The 13,576-nt window shown below is 39.0% G+C and overlaps 1 protein-coding gene across 2 annotated transcripts in view; it reads right to left on the bottom strand.

Moving 5' to 3' along the window:
* nbeab (neurobeachin b) overlaps window positions 1-13,576 on the bottom strand; it is a 178,540-nt gene that overhangs the window by 82,097 nt on the left and 82,867 nt on the right. For both annotated transcript variants that reach the window (XM_026295919.2, XM_026295910.2), the window contains exons 30-33: window positions 9,587-9,741; window positions 8,095-8,245; window positions 6,257-6,384; window positions 1,951-2,012 (exon numbers count right to left, since the gene is read on the bottom strand). In XM_026295919.2, the coding sequence (XP_026151704.1) occupies window positions 1,951-2,012; window positions 6,257-6,384; window positions 8,095-8,245; window positions 9,587-9,741 (496 nt within the window). The remainder of the gene's footprint in view (window positions 1-1,950; window positions 2,013-6,256; window positions 6,385-8,094; window positions 8,246-9,586; window positions 9,742-13,576) is intronic.

The raw sequence follows: 13,576 nt of genomic DNA, 5'->3' as shown, positions 1-13,576 counted from the left end.
AACCACCTTGTTCTGGACCTCAAATCCCACAACTCTCATCTAAGAGAACAGCTTGCTGGCCTTGAGAAAATTTTCTCTCCTCCCACTTTCATCTTCCTGAAATTCAGCAGGGCACTAAGTATTTGTGGTGTTTCAATCCAACCTGTCAGTGTGCCGGAGCCTTTGCTTTTATCTACTCTGCTTTCCTCTGTTATACTCCACACATCTGGAGGCCTTCAATCACTAAATCTCTATGGCTCCACTCTAGATCCCCCCTGTATGTTTAAGCTGTTACAAGAAACAGAGCTGCTTGACCTTTTCATTCAGCTGCCCAAGCTGAGGAGCAACACACAGTGTCTGCAACAGTTGCCAGCTACACAATGATTGCTGTGATTAGTATGCATAAATAAGAAAAGGCAGATCATTAGCACTAATTTATTCATGAAACTGACAGGCCACAAAACATAGAGGGACTAAAGGTCAGCTAAGTGTCCTTCTTGCTGTCGTAAAACATTAATTTTGAATATGTAAGGTAAATGTTGAAGTTGTCAGCCAATGCCCCGCGTGCAGCTGAGAAGATTTGCTGTGAAACTGAGATATAGTGTGTGATGCCAGTGATATTAATCAGGAGTAAACTGCAATCTAAATAATAAGCAGCATAATTTTTATATTACATAAACAACACTCTGTTCATCTGCTATGTAATGTAATATATGGGAGAAAAATTAATAATCGTTACAGGAGGATTTTTAAATCATGTCACCTGGCAACATAACTGGATTCATTACTGACAGTGTAATATTAGGATACAGGGCAGTGGCTCATCTCTATTCGGAAAAGGACACCAAACTGTAGGGTCCAGTTTCAAGGTCTCAGTCTATGATCGATATCTGAGCCTTGGTTTCATCCCTAGAGCCCCTAATGGCAGGAACCTCTGGAGCCACAGTAATGGTATCTGAGTAAAGGGGGGATGTACTCCTAACAGCATGTTGACGCTCTCATCTGTAATAAATCCTAGAAGTGGAAAGAGCAACTCCCCACAAATGCTCCACAGACAGAAAAGAAGTGAGCCTGTCAAATAGAAGTGAGCCCGTCAAAAACCTTCAAAAGAGCAACAATAACTCAGCGCTGGCTGCACAATTTATGTAGATTTTTTTCAGGGGAAGCCCCTGTATAATGGCCTCCATATAACAAAGACTGAGCCCCCTGCTGAGGAGGGCTGCAGGACTGCAGATACCACGGAGCACACATAGTGACAATCCACCACCTCAAGGCTCTGGTCCCGCAGTCTGGATCCACAAACAGGCACCAAGTAATGGCTTCCTTATGGGTTCCCGACGCAAGACTGATGGGCTGACAGAAGGTATGTTAAATATCTCCTGTTCTAACTGCTACATCAGGGCTTTGACCTTCTCTAAAACAAGGGCTTAACAAGATATTCAGCGGGTCAAACTTAGAGGTGATCAGTCACTAGCAGCTTTGCATGAGGTGGGGCTCATTCTCTAAAGGAGGTCTGGGGAAAAGCTCTAGAGGAAGGTGGAAGATTCTCAAAGCTGCATGTTGTCATTGGTTCAGATAATTCACTGATGGAACATTTTACAAAAAGAACAACCAATAAGGTCCAGCAGAGATTAAATGACTTGTTCTTACTATACTTAGAATTTAAGTAAGAATGAATGATAAATTTGCAGTGATCTTCATGATAAAAAGTGCAGGTATTTCTTTTTGTGTGTGTTTGAAACATATCTTTTAAAGAGTTCACCAGAGGATTGTCCGATTTATCAAACTGTGTAAAGTATAAATTTATATTTAAAGAAAGATTAAATCAGCTCCTAACAAATCTTCACATACTGCTGACAGAAAATGTTATAAATTAAATGTTAATAAAAAAGAGAAATACATAGGCTATTAAAGAGCAAAAGGGAGAGGATGGCAGGGAAAGAGAATTGTGAAGAGAAGGAAAAAGCTTACCTGAGAACAAAGCAGCATGACAAGCTCCACCACTGAGGTGCTTGACTTCATACATACTAGACCTGTGGGGACAAAGGAGACAAATAGAATATGTAAAATGCTCAAAGGATTCTGTGTATATAATCTGTAGCAATTTTATCTTTTATATAGCAGTATACATTACTATTTAAAAATAAATACAATGCAAAACAGTCATTCTGGATAGCACCTGGATAAACTACAGCAAAATGTAAGTACTAAAATTGTAAAGAAAAAGAAAAAAATCTCTTCTGTACATCAGCACAGAATAGATGTGTTCAGAACGGAGGCTCAAATGTACGTATGTGAATATCCCTCTCCCACACACACAGACACACACAGTCACTCACAAAAATACACAGACACACAGAAACACAGACATTCACAGCTTCTCCCCTCATCTCCATTCTGCAGACGGTGAGCCACAGAAGCAGACAACTCTCTAATGAAACAAGGGCAGGTGTGAAAAGCTCATTTGCAGAAACAATGGTTGCAACTGGTGTCGTGTTCTGCACCTCCAGCTGATTCTGTTGCACTTCGCAGGAACTATTAAAGGTGTAGTCATTAGTAAAGGAAAGAAAGCAACCTTCTAGGACTCATTATAGGCTGGCAGGAAGTAGAACTCTGTCAGATGCCATTGTGCATCATTGATGACATGGTGTCATTCAGAGTTGAGCACAAAACATTCATTCATCTAAAATTTTAGTTAACATATTTTAAGAAATCGTGCATGAGTGAGCACTGTGAGGTACAGCATCTACAGTGTACGGTAATAGTATGCATTGTTTGCTGTTGTCACAATTAGTAATTTGAAAAATGATCAATCAATAGAAAATGGACTGTGATACTCAAAGATGGATCTATTGAAATTTTTTTTTAAAGTGCATAAAAATATAAAGAACACATTTGAAAACATTTCAGAAGGGAAATTTCCCTCTACATTTTAAACTATACTATCAACACAATGTTAAGATTTCCTTTAAAGCAAAAATGTCTCTATTCAAGTTAGTGTCCGGTTTATATATTAGAAGACAATTTTTTGCCCAAATATAAGCAAGATTGTACACAAACTCAAAATATCCAACTAGAACCAACCATGACTCATGCATTTCCAGAAAGTTTATTGTTTATTTGTTTTAATGGTGACTAACACTGGAAAAAAAAAAAAAAAAAGTAAATTAATATCGAGTCATTGTTTGTTTGTGAAACTATATTTCTAACTGAGACTGATCTCATCAGATCATTAGTTAAATATGTGAAATAAACTAAAAATGTATATGGTCATAACAATTAAGGATTGGGCCTTAAAGGTCAACCAGAAAACATTCAGTCGACATAGTTTTGCTTGAGTGGATCCTGTAACACTGAACTGAAAATATTTGGAACACTGGATGGATGAATGTCTATTCACGAGTGGAGACTGTCCGAGGGGGCGTATTGTTAATACTCTGAGAGGATGTGACCCTTCCTTGTACACAGAGAGCCATGGCTGACCTCTTGTTATAGCAGTGACATGCTGAGCCATAAGTCAGTCCAGTCTGACACAAGAGTCAGGTGGCCAAGTGACCCTGGCCTTGTGCTGGTAGACAAACTAAATGCATTCTATTTAAACACGTCCTGCCAGTCCTTTCCTGTAAACAGGGCAGGGTTAAGGCAAGGGTGAATGTGGCATTGTGGGGTGATGTGCCGGCCGGCTGGGCCACTCAAGGGACAGCAAGAAACAGGCGGCAGGCATCACAACAGTAGCAGTGTTCACACACAGGCCTTACCCACCAACTCCAAGTGTAAAGCTCAGGGTGCACTCAACATAATTGCCGCAGTGATCACATGTCAGCAATGGGGTGAAGGAATAGAGTCAGGCAAAAGGGCACACGGGACACAGGAGGGCTCGACCCCGGGCAATCTAAGGAGTGATGGATGGCTGGTAATTACTAGTAAATGGAGCGCCTTTGCACTTCAGCACAGTATTTCAACTGTGAGTCTAGAAAGGGCCAGAATGAAAAGGATAAAGAGAGAGAAACAGTACAATCAGCTCAACCATTTTGACAAACACACTGCAACTAGAGGAGACTGTAGTGGCTCAATAAAGTTGAAGATTTAATGGTTGTGTTAAATCTGTGCATTTGTTTTGTCTGATGAACTTGCTCCAATTCATGTCAAGGTGCACTTGTCACAGACCCAGACAGGGTTAAAATGTCTGCTGAAGACTGCTGCGGCCTGAGCTGTCTATCTACGACCTTGTTTGTGTGGTTACACTCTCAGCTCAGCACTGGTTTGTCAGTTTGGTCAGTCTGCTGACAGACTTTGAGTGAAAGGGTTACAGACATATTCACACTTGTCAAGGCTATGCTACCTGATTTTCCATTTCTTTCCCCTGAGCTTGAGCAAGTATTTGCAGCCATATGTGCAGGACACAACCACATGTCTATTTACATACATACATACATACACACACACATATATATATATATATATATATATATATATATATATATACATATATATATATATATATATATATATATATATATGTGTGTATGGTGTATGTATAATACAAGGGGAAAAACTGCTAGTTTGTGTAACTCTACTATCTGGAAAGGAAACGTTTTAAAATGGAGTTGCTACCTCTTTATATGTCCTTTAAATTACTGTATTTAGACAGGATTGCTTTATCATGAGCTTGACTTGACTTAAGCTTGAATAACAGACGTTGATTTAAAAAAAACAGATTTCAGATCCTGCAGAATAACAAAAACAAGATAAACTATAATATACTGTGATACAGGCTAAAACTATATTTTCTGTAGTTCACATTACACTAACATTGGCAATGGAAGAATTTAGTCATTCGTAGCTAACTGGCAATATCAACAGTATACAAATAAACTAAGCTCAGGAAAGTGGACACATTTTGTAGCAACTTCTTTCAGGAAGGGCTTTTTAATAAAGGCAAAGGAGTGCATTCTTTCTGTCTGCTGTCATTCTCTGCATAGACCTCAGAAACTAATATCAGTTTCGCTTACACTTAAAAAAGAGACTTTGGCAGTGAGAAAAAGCAGAGATATCATTTAGCTTTGTGTAAACTGCAAGGCATGAGGCTGAAGGCCACACACATATATTATGCACTGTGCACACAGACAAATGCCGACAGACAGTCACTCTTACAGGCACAGATGTGTGCTGGCAGTGTGTTCTTATGAATACGAGCCAAAACAAGCCTAAGAAATAGAGTGGCAGTGCACACACATGCAGGCAGAAAGTCCCTGAGGTTAGGCACAAGTAGCACTGTCAGAGGCTGCCAACCTGGGGCCTGAGGAAGGCACTGGGAGCCTTCACACAGACACTAGAAATAAAGACTAGAGCTTAGAGTGGAGTGCAGCAGAGGTATCACACACTTCTGCAAACACTGTATACAACTGAACCAGTCAGCAAAGTACTTTAAAAATATGGAAGATTCCTGCTGTAATGTGGTTTAAAATAAAATGATTAAGTTGATCATAGTGAAGACGTATAACACTAGAAGTATAAAGTCCATGTTGAAACATTCATGATTCCAAGTTTTAATCCAGATGTTAGAGTGCACTTTTAAACAAACCAATGCTGCATTATCCCAGAAACATTAATGAAATTTTAATAATGCTTCTGCACCAGTGTCCTTCATTTTACTTATCATGTGAATGAATTTGGACTGTGCAGTGTGCAGAAAAATTGCTGGTTTCTTTATAGCACAAAGTAGAAAAAAAGATAATTGTTCTTCCAGTAAAAACAGAGGTAGTGCCTTCAGACTTTCCTACAATGGCAAACAGTCTGACAAACATCACTCCTCATATGTTCACTAGGAAATAAAATAATAAAATTTGACCACAATAGGCAAAAATCCACATTCTAACAGGGCAATGCAATCTAATTTTTGAGAAACATCAGTACTAAAAATATTACTAGGAGGAGGCAAAAGCCACCAATTATTTCAACATTCATTTCAAAATGACATTTGCTGTGTCTGTGAAACATTGATGTTTAAAAATACTACACCTAGAAATAATTCTCAATATGTGGAGTGACTGACAAAGAGAAAAGACACACATGCCAGAAGATGAATGAAAGGAAAGCAGATTTAATCAGGTTGTGATAGACCCTCTAGCTTGTGTGCAAAATACTGATTCTCCTATCAACACCCACTACTGTGTATGCATCCATCAATGAGAGAGCCACTGGGGTAATGTAGGGTGATGAGGACAGCACTCCTTATAGAGCTTAGATAAGAAAATACAGCACACAACATTTATACCTTCTATGAGCAACTCTTGACCATGGCTGCCCAGCAGGGTGCGTGATAGAAAAGGTGCAAAGTCCACAAAGATCTCTCTCAGCAGAGGTGCCACCTTCTCCAAGGCCCTCTCCAGTTTTGTAGTAATGCTGTCGAAGAGAAAGACAAAGACAATTAGACACATGCCTGAATGTGAGCGATAATGTAAGGAATGTTACATTGTGCCCTTCCATTGAAGATCAGGAAGGAAAAAGAGGAATGAGAGCTTTATAATTGAACCAGTGCACACAGCTAAACAGCAGTTGGTGTGTAGCCAGACTATTAGAGTCCCGGTAGGTGTAGAGGGTAACCAACACTTTTTAGAAGATGCAAACAAAGCCAGATATCTATGAGGGCATGTTATCACTCAGGATGTCAACACAAAATGATTTCATGTGCCTATGTGAACACATTTTCTTAATTCAAAGGGGATTTCTCACTAGTTGTTTGCATTCTTTGTGACATGTTACCAGACTTGCACATGGGACCACAGTTGTTCAACACTGCAGAGGGAAGTTCCTTATCTCCTACACACTCACTACATGCTGCTGACACTATCTAAGTACCTCAGAATCTGTGAGATGGAGTCATGCAGCCATACAACTCAGACTGTAAAACAGCAGAGATAAGATTCAAGATGCAACATATCTCTGTGTTCCTATGTGCACACACACAGATACTAGGCAACATAAGGAGAGCTGAAGCTTGTTTCCCTAGCTAAGATGGGCAGAAAGCAGCGGGATAGAAAAAAACAAAGAAAAAAGGTTTGGTTTAGGTTTTGCATGAATATGTACAGTAATCTGCCTTCCAGCACCCTGAGAAAACATAGTGGAGGAATGACAGACCATCCTAAAAAGCAGGGTGCAGGGGGTCTAGATGGTTAACATAGATGTCCTTGCCTAAGACACTGGCCTGCACCTCTGGAGGCTGCATGTAATCCTGTCAAGGAGTTAAAGGGTTTGAGCTCAGGAGGTGTCAGTCCCTGGTGTAGTGGAAACTGGGGCACTTCACAAAAGGCACTGAAACATAAAAAAAAAACAAAACAACAGGAAGTATTTCCTTCATGTTGTTTTGTGACTTTAGGGTTGGACTAGTTAACTAGTTATAAAATGCATAATCATAATTTTAAAAAATGAAATTACAGTCATCGTGTATCAAGTATTTGCAGGCAATTGAACTTGGTTGTGTCTGGGATGAGCTCTGAGATAGTACTATCATTGACTTCACAGTTACGCTAAGTGATATCAGTTACTGCTGCCATGGCAACTGACTCTCTGTTCCTCTAGGAGAACGCACGGAGGCAAAGAAAAGGGAGAGCGACACCCCAAAAGAAAGACCTGGGCTCTACGCAGTCACTGTGAGAGCAGGACTAAACATGTCTGTCGCAAACTATTAGAGCAAGTGAGGAGGATGAGTCAAGGTCAGAACAAGATGTACACAGAAATATAAAAAGCATTAGTCCAAATGTTGTATAGTATTCACATAAACCACTTCTGTTTTATTTGTAGTATAAGTATTCGTTATTACTATGAAGAGAGAAGGAAATGTCTGAATATACCAAATCAGATGAACCATTCATTAATAGTGAGCTGTAGGGACTGTACAGAAGTTATCCATTAAATCAGATCAGGAAATTAATCACTAGGTTCAATGAAAGAGAAATTTACAAAGTTGAAAAATAACACTAGATTTTGAGGGAAAAAAATGTTTCTGTAACACACACTACTTTGCATATGAGTAGATTTGATACACAAGTAGAATAAAGTCAGATTTACAATGCAGGAAATACAGGAACAGGTAAACAGAGGAAGGTCTTAGACCTCATATTTTCTACTTTGTCTTCAGGCATGGGGGCCACTGTCTGCACAGCAGGAAGATTTTTACTGGTGGCTCCATTGACAAAACTGGAGGAAGCGGTGGTAGAGGTGGTAGAGGTGGTAGAGGTGGTAGAGGCGGCTGCATCTGTGGCTCCTGCAGGGAAGACCAACAGAAACATGCAATATGAATAGACTAAAAAATAAATGTAAATATCTATGCCTATATTCACCTTTAATAATTTTACAAAAGTAATGATTATGAATGAAAAGACATTTAAAGTAAATTATATTTTAAGCATATTAATACTACTGTTAAAGAAATAAATTAATTTTAAAAAACACAAAATATCTTAATGTAGCCTCCAGAGGCTGTAAATGCACACAGACTGAAATTATTGCAACATAAGAAAAAAGAAAGAAAAAATGGGATATTATAGAAGAAGCTAAAAATCTGGCTCCAGCTGCAAACTTTAGCAGTCAGCAAAAATTTCAACCAAGTTAAACACATGAAAACATAGTAACAGTGTTAAATTATGCACCAAGTGTTTAACTAAATCCAAGTACACCTAAGATGGTTGTTCAAACTGGTGCCAGGAGCAGCATATGGAACTATTTTGCTTACTAAAGATGTCAAAGATGAAGAAACAACCATCATGTCAAAACAACATTTGCATCAAATTCTTACACTTACACTTAGTTTTGGTATCAAAGCCAAAATTCGTGACAACAGCAATTCAAAGGTGAGCATTAAGTTACATCTTCTTGGCAGCACATACCCATGTATAAAATCATTATTCCTTTTGAGAAGTTAAAACCAGAGCAAGTGAAATCACTGGGTCTGGGTGAGAGCCTGTGGCTGTAGCTAAAAGCACACGTTGACTTGTACACACTCACATTCACATTCCTGCAAAGCAGCTCGAAGAGAAGAGGGAGAATTTTTTTTTTTTTTTTTTTTAAATGGAGCACATTAAAAAAGTGTTGGAGCTCCTGATGGTTCTTAGTGTTAAGTGGGTGCTTTCAGAAGCCCAGCCTAGGAGCCCTGAGGTGGAAACGGTTCAATGCAGCAGAACCCCAGGAGAAGCAACGCGACAGACAGGGGAGGGAGAGGGAAGCAGTCAATCAGAGAGGAAGACATTACAAGGGAACGTCATGTGTAGAAAGTTCTTTTATTAAATATGATTTTATTTCATTGCATTACACATAAAAATTAAAACCAAGTTGTTTGATTTGGTTGAATAAGGAAAAATCCTAGAAGGACGAGTTTTTATTTGCTAGTGTATAGAGCTGCTGCAGACACTGAAAGAAAGATAAAGAGGGACATCTAGTGGTAACATTGAGGCCCTGCAAAGGCATACAGAATCATATGATCCGGCAACGGGAAAACCCTTTGAGTCTATTCTTGGAATGAAAGAAAAACCAAACTGGGTCATTAAATTTGCTCTAATATGTATTGCTATTGTTTCTGTGTACTCCAGTAACCCTGTGCCTAACCTACCTGTGGTGTTGATCATGCTTTTGGAGGTTGCAGATGCAGCAGCAAAGATGTTTGGGGTGCTGCCAGCTGTCAGCCCAGCAGGGGTACTGCTGCTACCCACTGTATTAACTCCTAGGCTGCCAGGGGAGGTCTTCTTCACAGGTACAACCACACTCCTACAGGAAACATTCACATGTACATGTAAACATTATACTTATGCACAACTGTAATACAAATATTTTAAAAATTCACATTCAAAGACCTGTATTACAAAGAAAAAAACAAAACAAATGGCAAATATTCTTGGGGGGGGGGGAGAATCCAGAATTTACTTGAATTTTTAATTTAGCTGTTAAGTAAAAACAGCCCTTTCTTAAACACCTTCAGCCCACAGAGGACAAAGTAAAATTCATTCAGGTTTTTTTTCCTTCTTTAAAAAAAAAATAACGATCTTTGTCATCTCTCAGATCCTGTCAGTATGAGTATACACAGATGTTAGTCAGGACACTGAGTAACATAAACATCCTGACCTGTAACTCCATTTTTCAGTTTAACACAAGTACTGAAAACACACAAATGCATGTACACACACACACACACACACACACACACACACACACACATACGCACACACACACACACACACACGCTGAAGGGTAAAGTACATAAACCTGAGGGCAAGAGGTCAGCCAGTCAGCCACTAAACTTTCTCTTACATCTGCTCTTGCCACAAGTAACCCTGAAACATCCCTGAACCTAATGAAAAACGTTCCAGGAGCAACTGGGCAGTTGTTGCTGAGACACATTTGCATAGCTGCTGTGTATGAGACACAATTGCAGCTAATTGAGCACAAAATGTAAGGACTTTCCATTTGGCATTTGCCCTGTGCACACACACAGAGCAGCATCTGGAAGTGACCAAGTACATGTACAATTTATACACTTGCAGATTGATAACCCATATAGACCTATTGAAGGTATCACTTTTCTTTTTTTTAATTTTATTATTATTATTTACACAAGGAAGTAAGGGAACCAAAATGAAAGGTGGTTATTGTAAAAAACATCACATGGTGCTAAAAGGGTCAGCGCTCATAAATGAAACATGTATAGATAAGCTTATGCATGCTACACAAAGTTTCTGTTCAGACTTCTGTTTACATGCAATCTGATTGGCCAAGGATTAAAGATGATTCAGTGAGCTTGGCCCTGCAGGAGCTCCCTGACAGGACAGAGAAGGAAAGCTTGTCCTTATCAGGTCTGCATTTGGCCTTTGGGTTTGTGAGGGTGCCAGATAATGTCTTGTCCAACCTCCTGCAGTTTCTCTCTGTGACACAGGCCAGGCCTTTGCTCTGTCACGAGCTAAGCCTGCTATCATCTGACGCAAATCCCTGTATATCCTTCTTCAACAAAACAACACACTATTTTATGTTGCCATTATATATCCACAGTCCATCTAAGAAAAAAATGCCGGATGTGGAAAAAAATTCCATCTCGACATAATTCAATTGATTATTCAAGTCATTTAAGTTATTTACAGTATCTCATGCTCTCTATGTAAGTAAAATATACAAATAGATTATAAGACACACAGTTACCTTAACAACCACATAATAGGCATACAGTACAAACCGTAAATACTTGTAGCAAAAAATACCATAAAAATAACATTTTAGAAATTAGCAGTTCCAATTCAACCAGGAGTAAAAGAGTGTCAGAGAGAACCCTGAAAGCTTCCTGAAATATTCATATCTCCAGAGATACTGTTGTGCTCTGAACAACACTGATGACAAGTATCATTTATTTAATAGATCTCTGTACTGCTTTCTTTTGTGAAAACTCAGTGACAGATATAAGAATATCACCAGCATGTTTGATTGTTGGTGCCCTTGCTTGCATCTTCCAGTGGAAGTCTGCCTGTTCGGTCTAGCTGAAGCATTACATTAGATCTACATTAGATCTACAGGATGTTAAAAAAAAAACACAAACTTATTTTAATGAATAATTCATTAGCTGAGTGCTCATAAATCATGTATAGATTATCTAGTACATATTTTATTAATAGGATTGTCTTAATTGAGTTGCAGAGAATAAAGCAAGGATTAATCTTGAAATGAATATTAATGAGATGTGCAGCTGTGGGAGATGACTGCAGCGTAAAGTATAACCAACGAAATGTTTCCTTTATAAATCCCACAGATATAATCTAACCTAATAGTGCTTTATTCAGCAACACAAACATACAGAAGAAATGTGCTTATATTCCACTTGCAAATTCATTTAAAACCAATTATTATTTTTCTATCTGGGGAAAAATCAAATATCTAAGGATAACAATATCTTACACAGTTAATTGAATACTTTTTGAAAAGGAGAGGTGGGAAAAGGAGGAAGTCAAGGATTACTGAAGTATTTCTGTACTGTATTCCCATGCGGTCTAACGGAAATCTGGATTTTGAGCAATTTAAACCATCCTCTATGAACGTCTCTAGTAGAGGGACCTCTGAAACAACTGCCACTGTGCTCTCTTCTTTAAACCATTTTACCCTCCTTTTTCTTTTTTGATGTTGTCACTCCCAATCTATTTAATCCCTGACAGACAAATGAAAGGCCTGTCCATGGCTGGCAGCTCATTTCGCTGGCAGGTGGCAAACAATTAGACACAGCAAATAGAGGCTGGAGGAGGAGTGACATGAAAAGCAAAAGACAAAGTTGTATATGTGGTCAGGAGGGTTTGTGTGAAAGCATTTCAAAAATAATACACTTTGCCGTGGCGACTCATTTCAGGCTGCCAGTTCCAATTACGAGTGTGAGCAGTGAGGGCGACAGGGCTGGCCATGGTTTGGCATGAGGCCGCTTCTGTTTAATCTGTCATCAACGCCCTGGAGACCCCAACCCTCTCAGCTGTCCTCTCTCCACATACTCCTCCATCCTGTCCCCTATTCATCAGGCTCACTTCAGTCCAGCTCAGCATGCATGCATTAGAAGAGGAAGGCCCCATTGTTCATCCTGACTCACTAGCGTAGGGCAGGGACTACACAGACACACATGAAATCTCCAACAAATAACAGGTGTACGGAATCCAGGAGGAGATTTCACCCAGGCTAAACCAACACAAATTACTCTTAGAAAAATTATGATTTTCAAAACTTTGTCAACCAGAGGAGACTAGGATCAGGAGGAAGCTAAAGCTTGAAATCCATGCAGAGCAGGTTTGTAAACTCCTAAATCCAAACAGATTACTGTGTGATTTTATCTAATCCATGAATGTAAACAAACCACAGCAGTGCCACAGTGCTTCAGAGACCTTTCCAAACACAGCAATTCCTTGCAATTGGGCATGAGTACAATACAAGTAGCAAGAAATGAATAATGGGTAACGTACCACTTTAAAAGATGGTGTTATGCAGCCTCTGGGAATGAAGAATGTATATTATAATGTATATATACACAATTATAATGTGTCCATTACAGACAGTAAATGTAACCTGATAACTCTGTAGTCCCTAAATGTCCACTAACCTCCTAAGACCCGAGCTTTGGTTTGGCTTGCATTTTAGATTTCTCCTAGCTATTTGGGGTTAGATGTACCCAATAAATAATGTGCTTATGTTTTGTTATTGCTTTTGTTTTTGTTTTTTGTTATGCTCCAAAACTGCTACTCCAAAATAGGAATGTCCTTTTTGTCTGTAAGAACAGCTGGATCACACTTAACCTTTGTGAAAGACAGAAAATGACACAAAATGAAGTTTTACAGTGCAGATAACAAAAAATATTATGTCCACGTATGTGGACGCCAGGTCATAGGAGGCTAAACATACTCCAGGAAGTTTGTAAATTGAATTCTATACTGTAAAGAATAACTAGAAATAGAAGAAAAATACATCAAAAATGGCTGCAAAACACTGATAGAAAACATGGGACATTTGAAGTAAACTGGCTAAAAGTGGCAACACACATTCAAAACAGTGATTCTCTTCACTACCTCTACCACCGAATGATAGTTCCTCA

The sequence above is a fragment of the Mastacembelus armatus genome, chromosome 13, assembly GCF_900324485.2.
Source record: "Mastacembelus armatus chromosome 13, fMasArm1.2, whole genome shotgun sequence".
Classification (NCBI taxonomy): domain Eukaryota; kingdom Metazoa; phylum Chordata; class Actinopteri; order Synbranchiformes; family Mastacembelidae; genus Mastacembelus; species Mastacembelus armatus.
The sequence above is the reverse complement of the archived record's forward strand: the minus strand, read 5'-3'. Positions and strand labels throughout refer to the sequence as shown.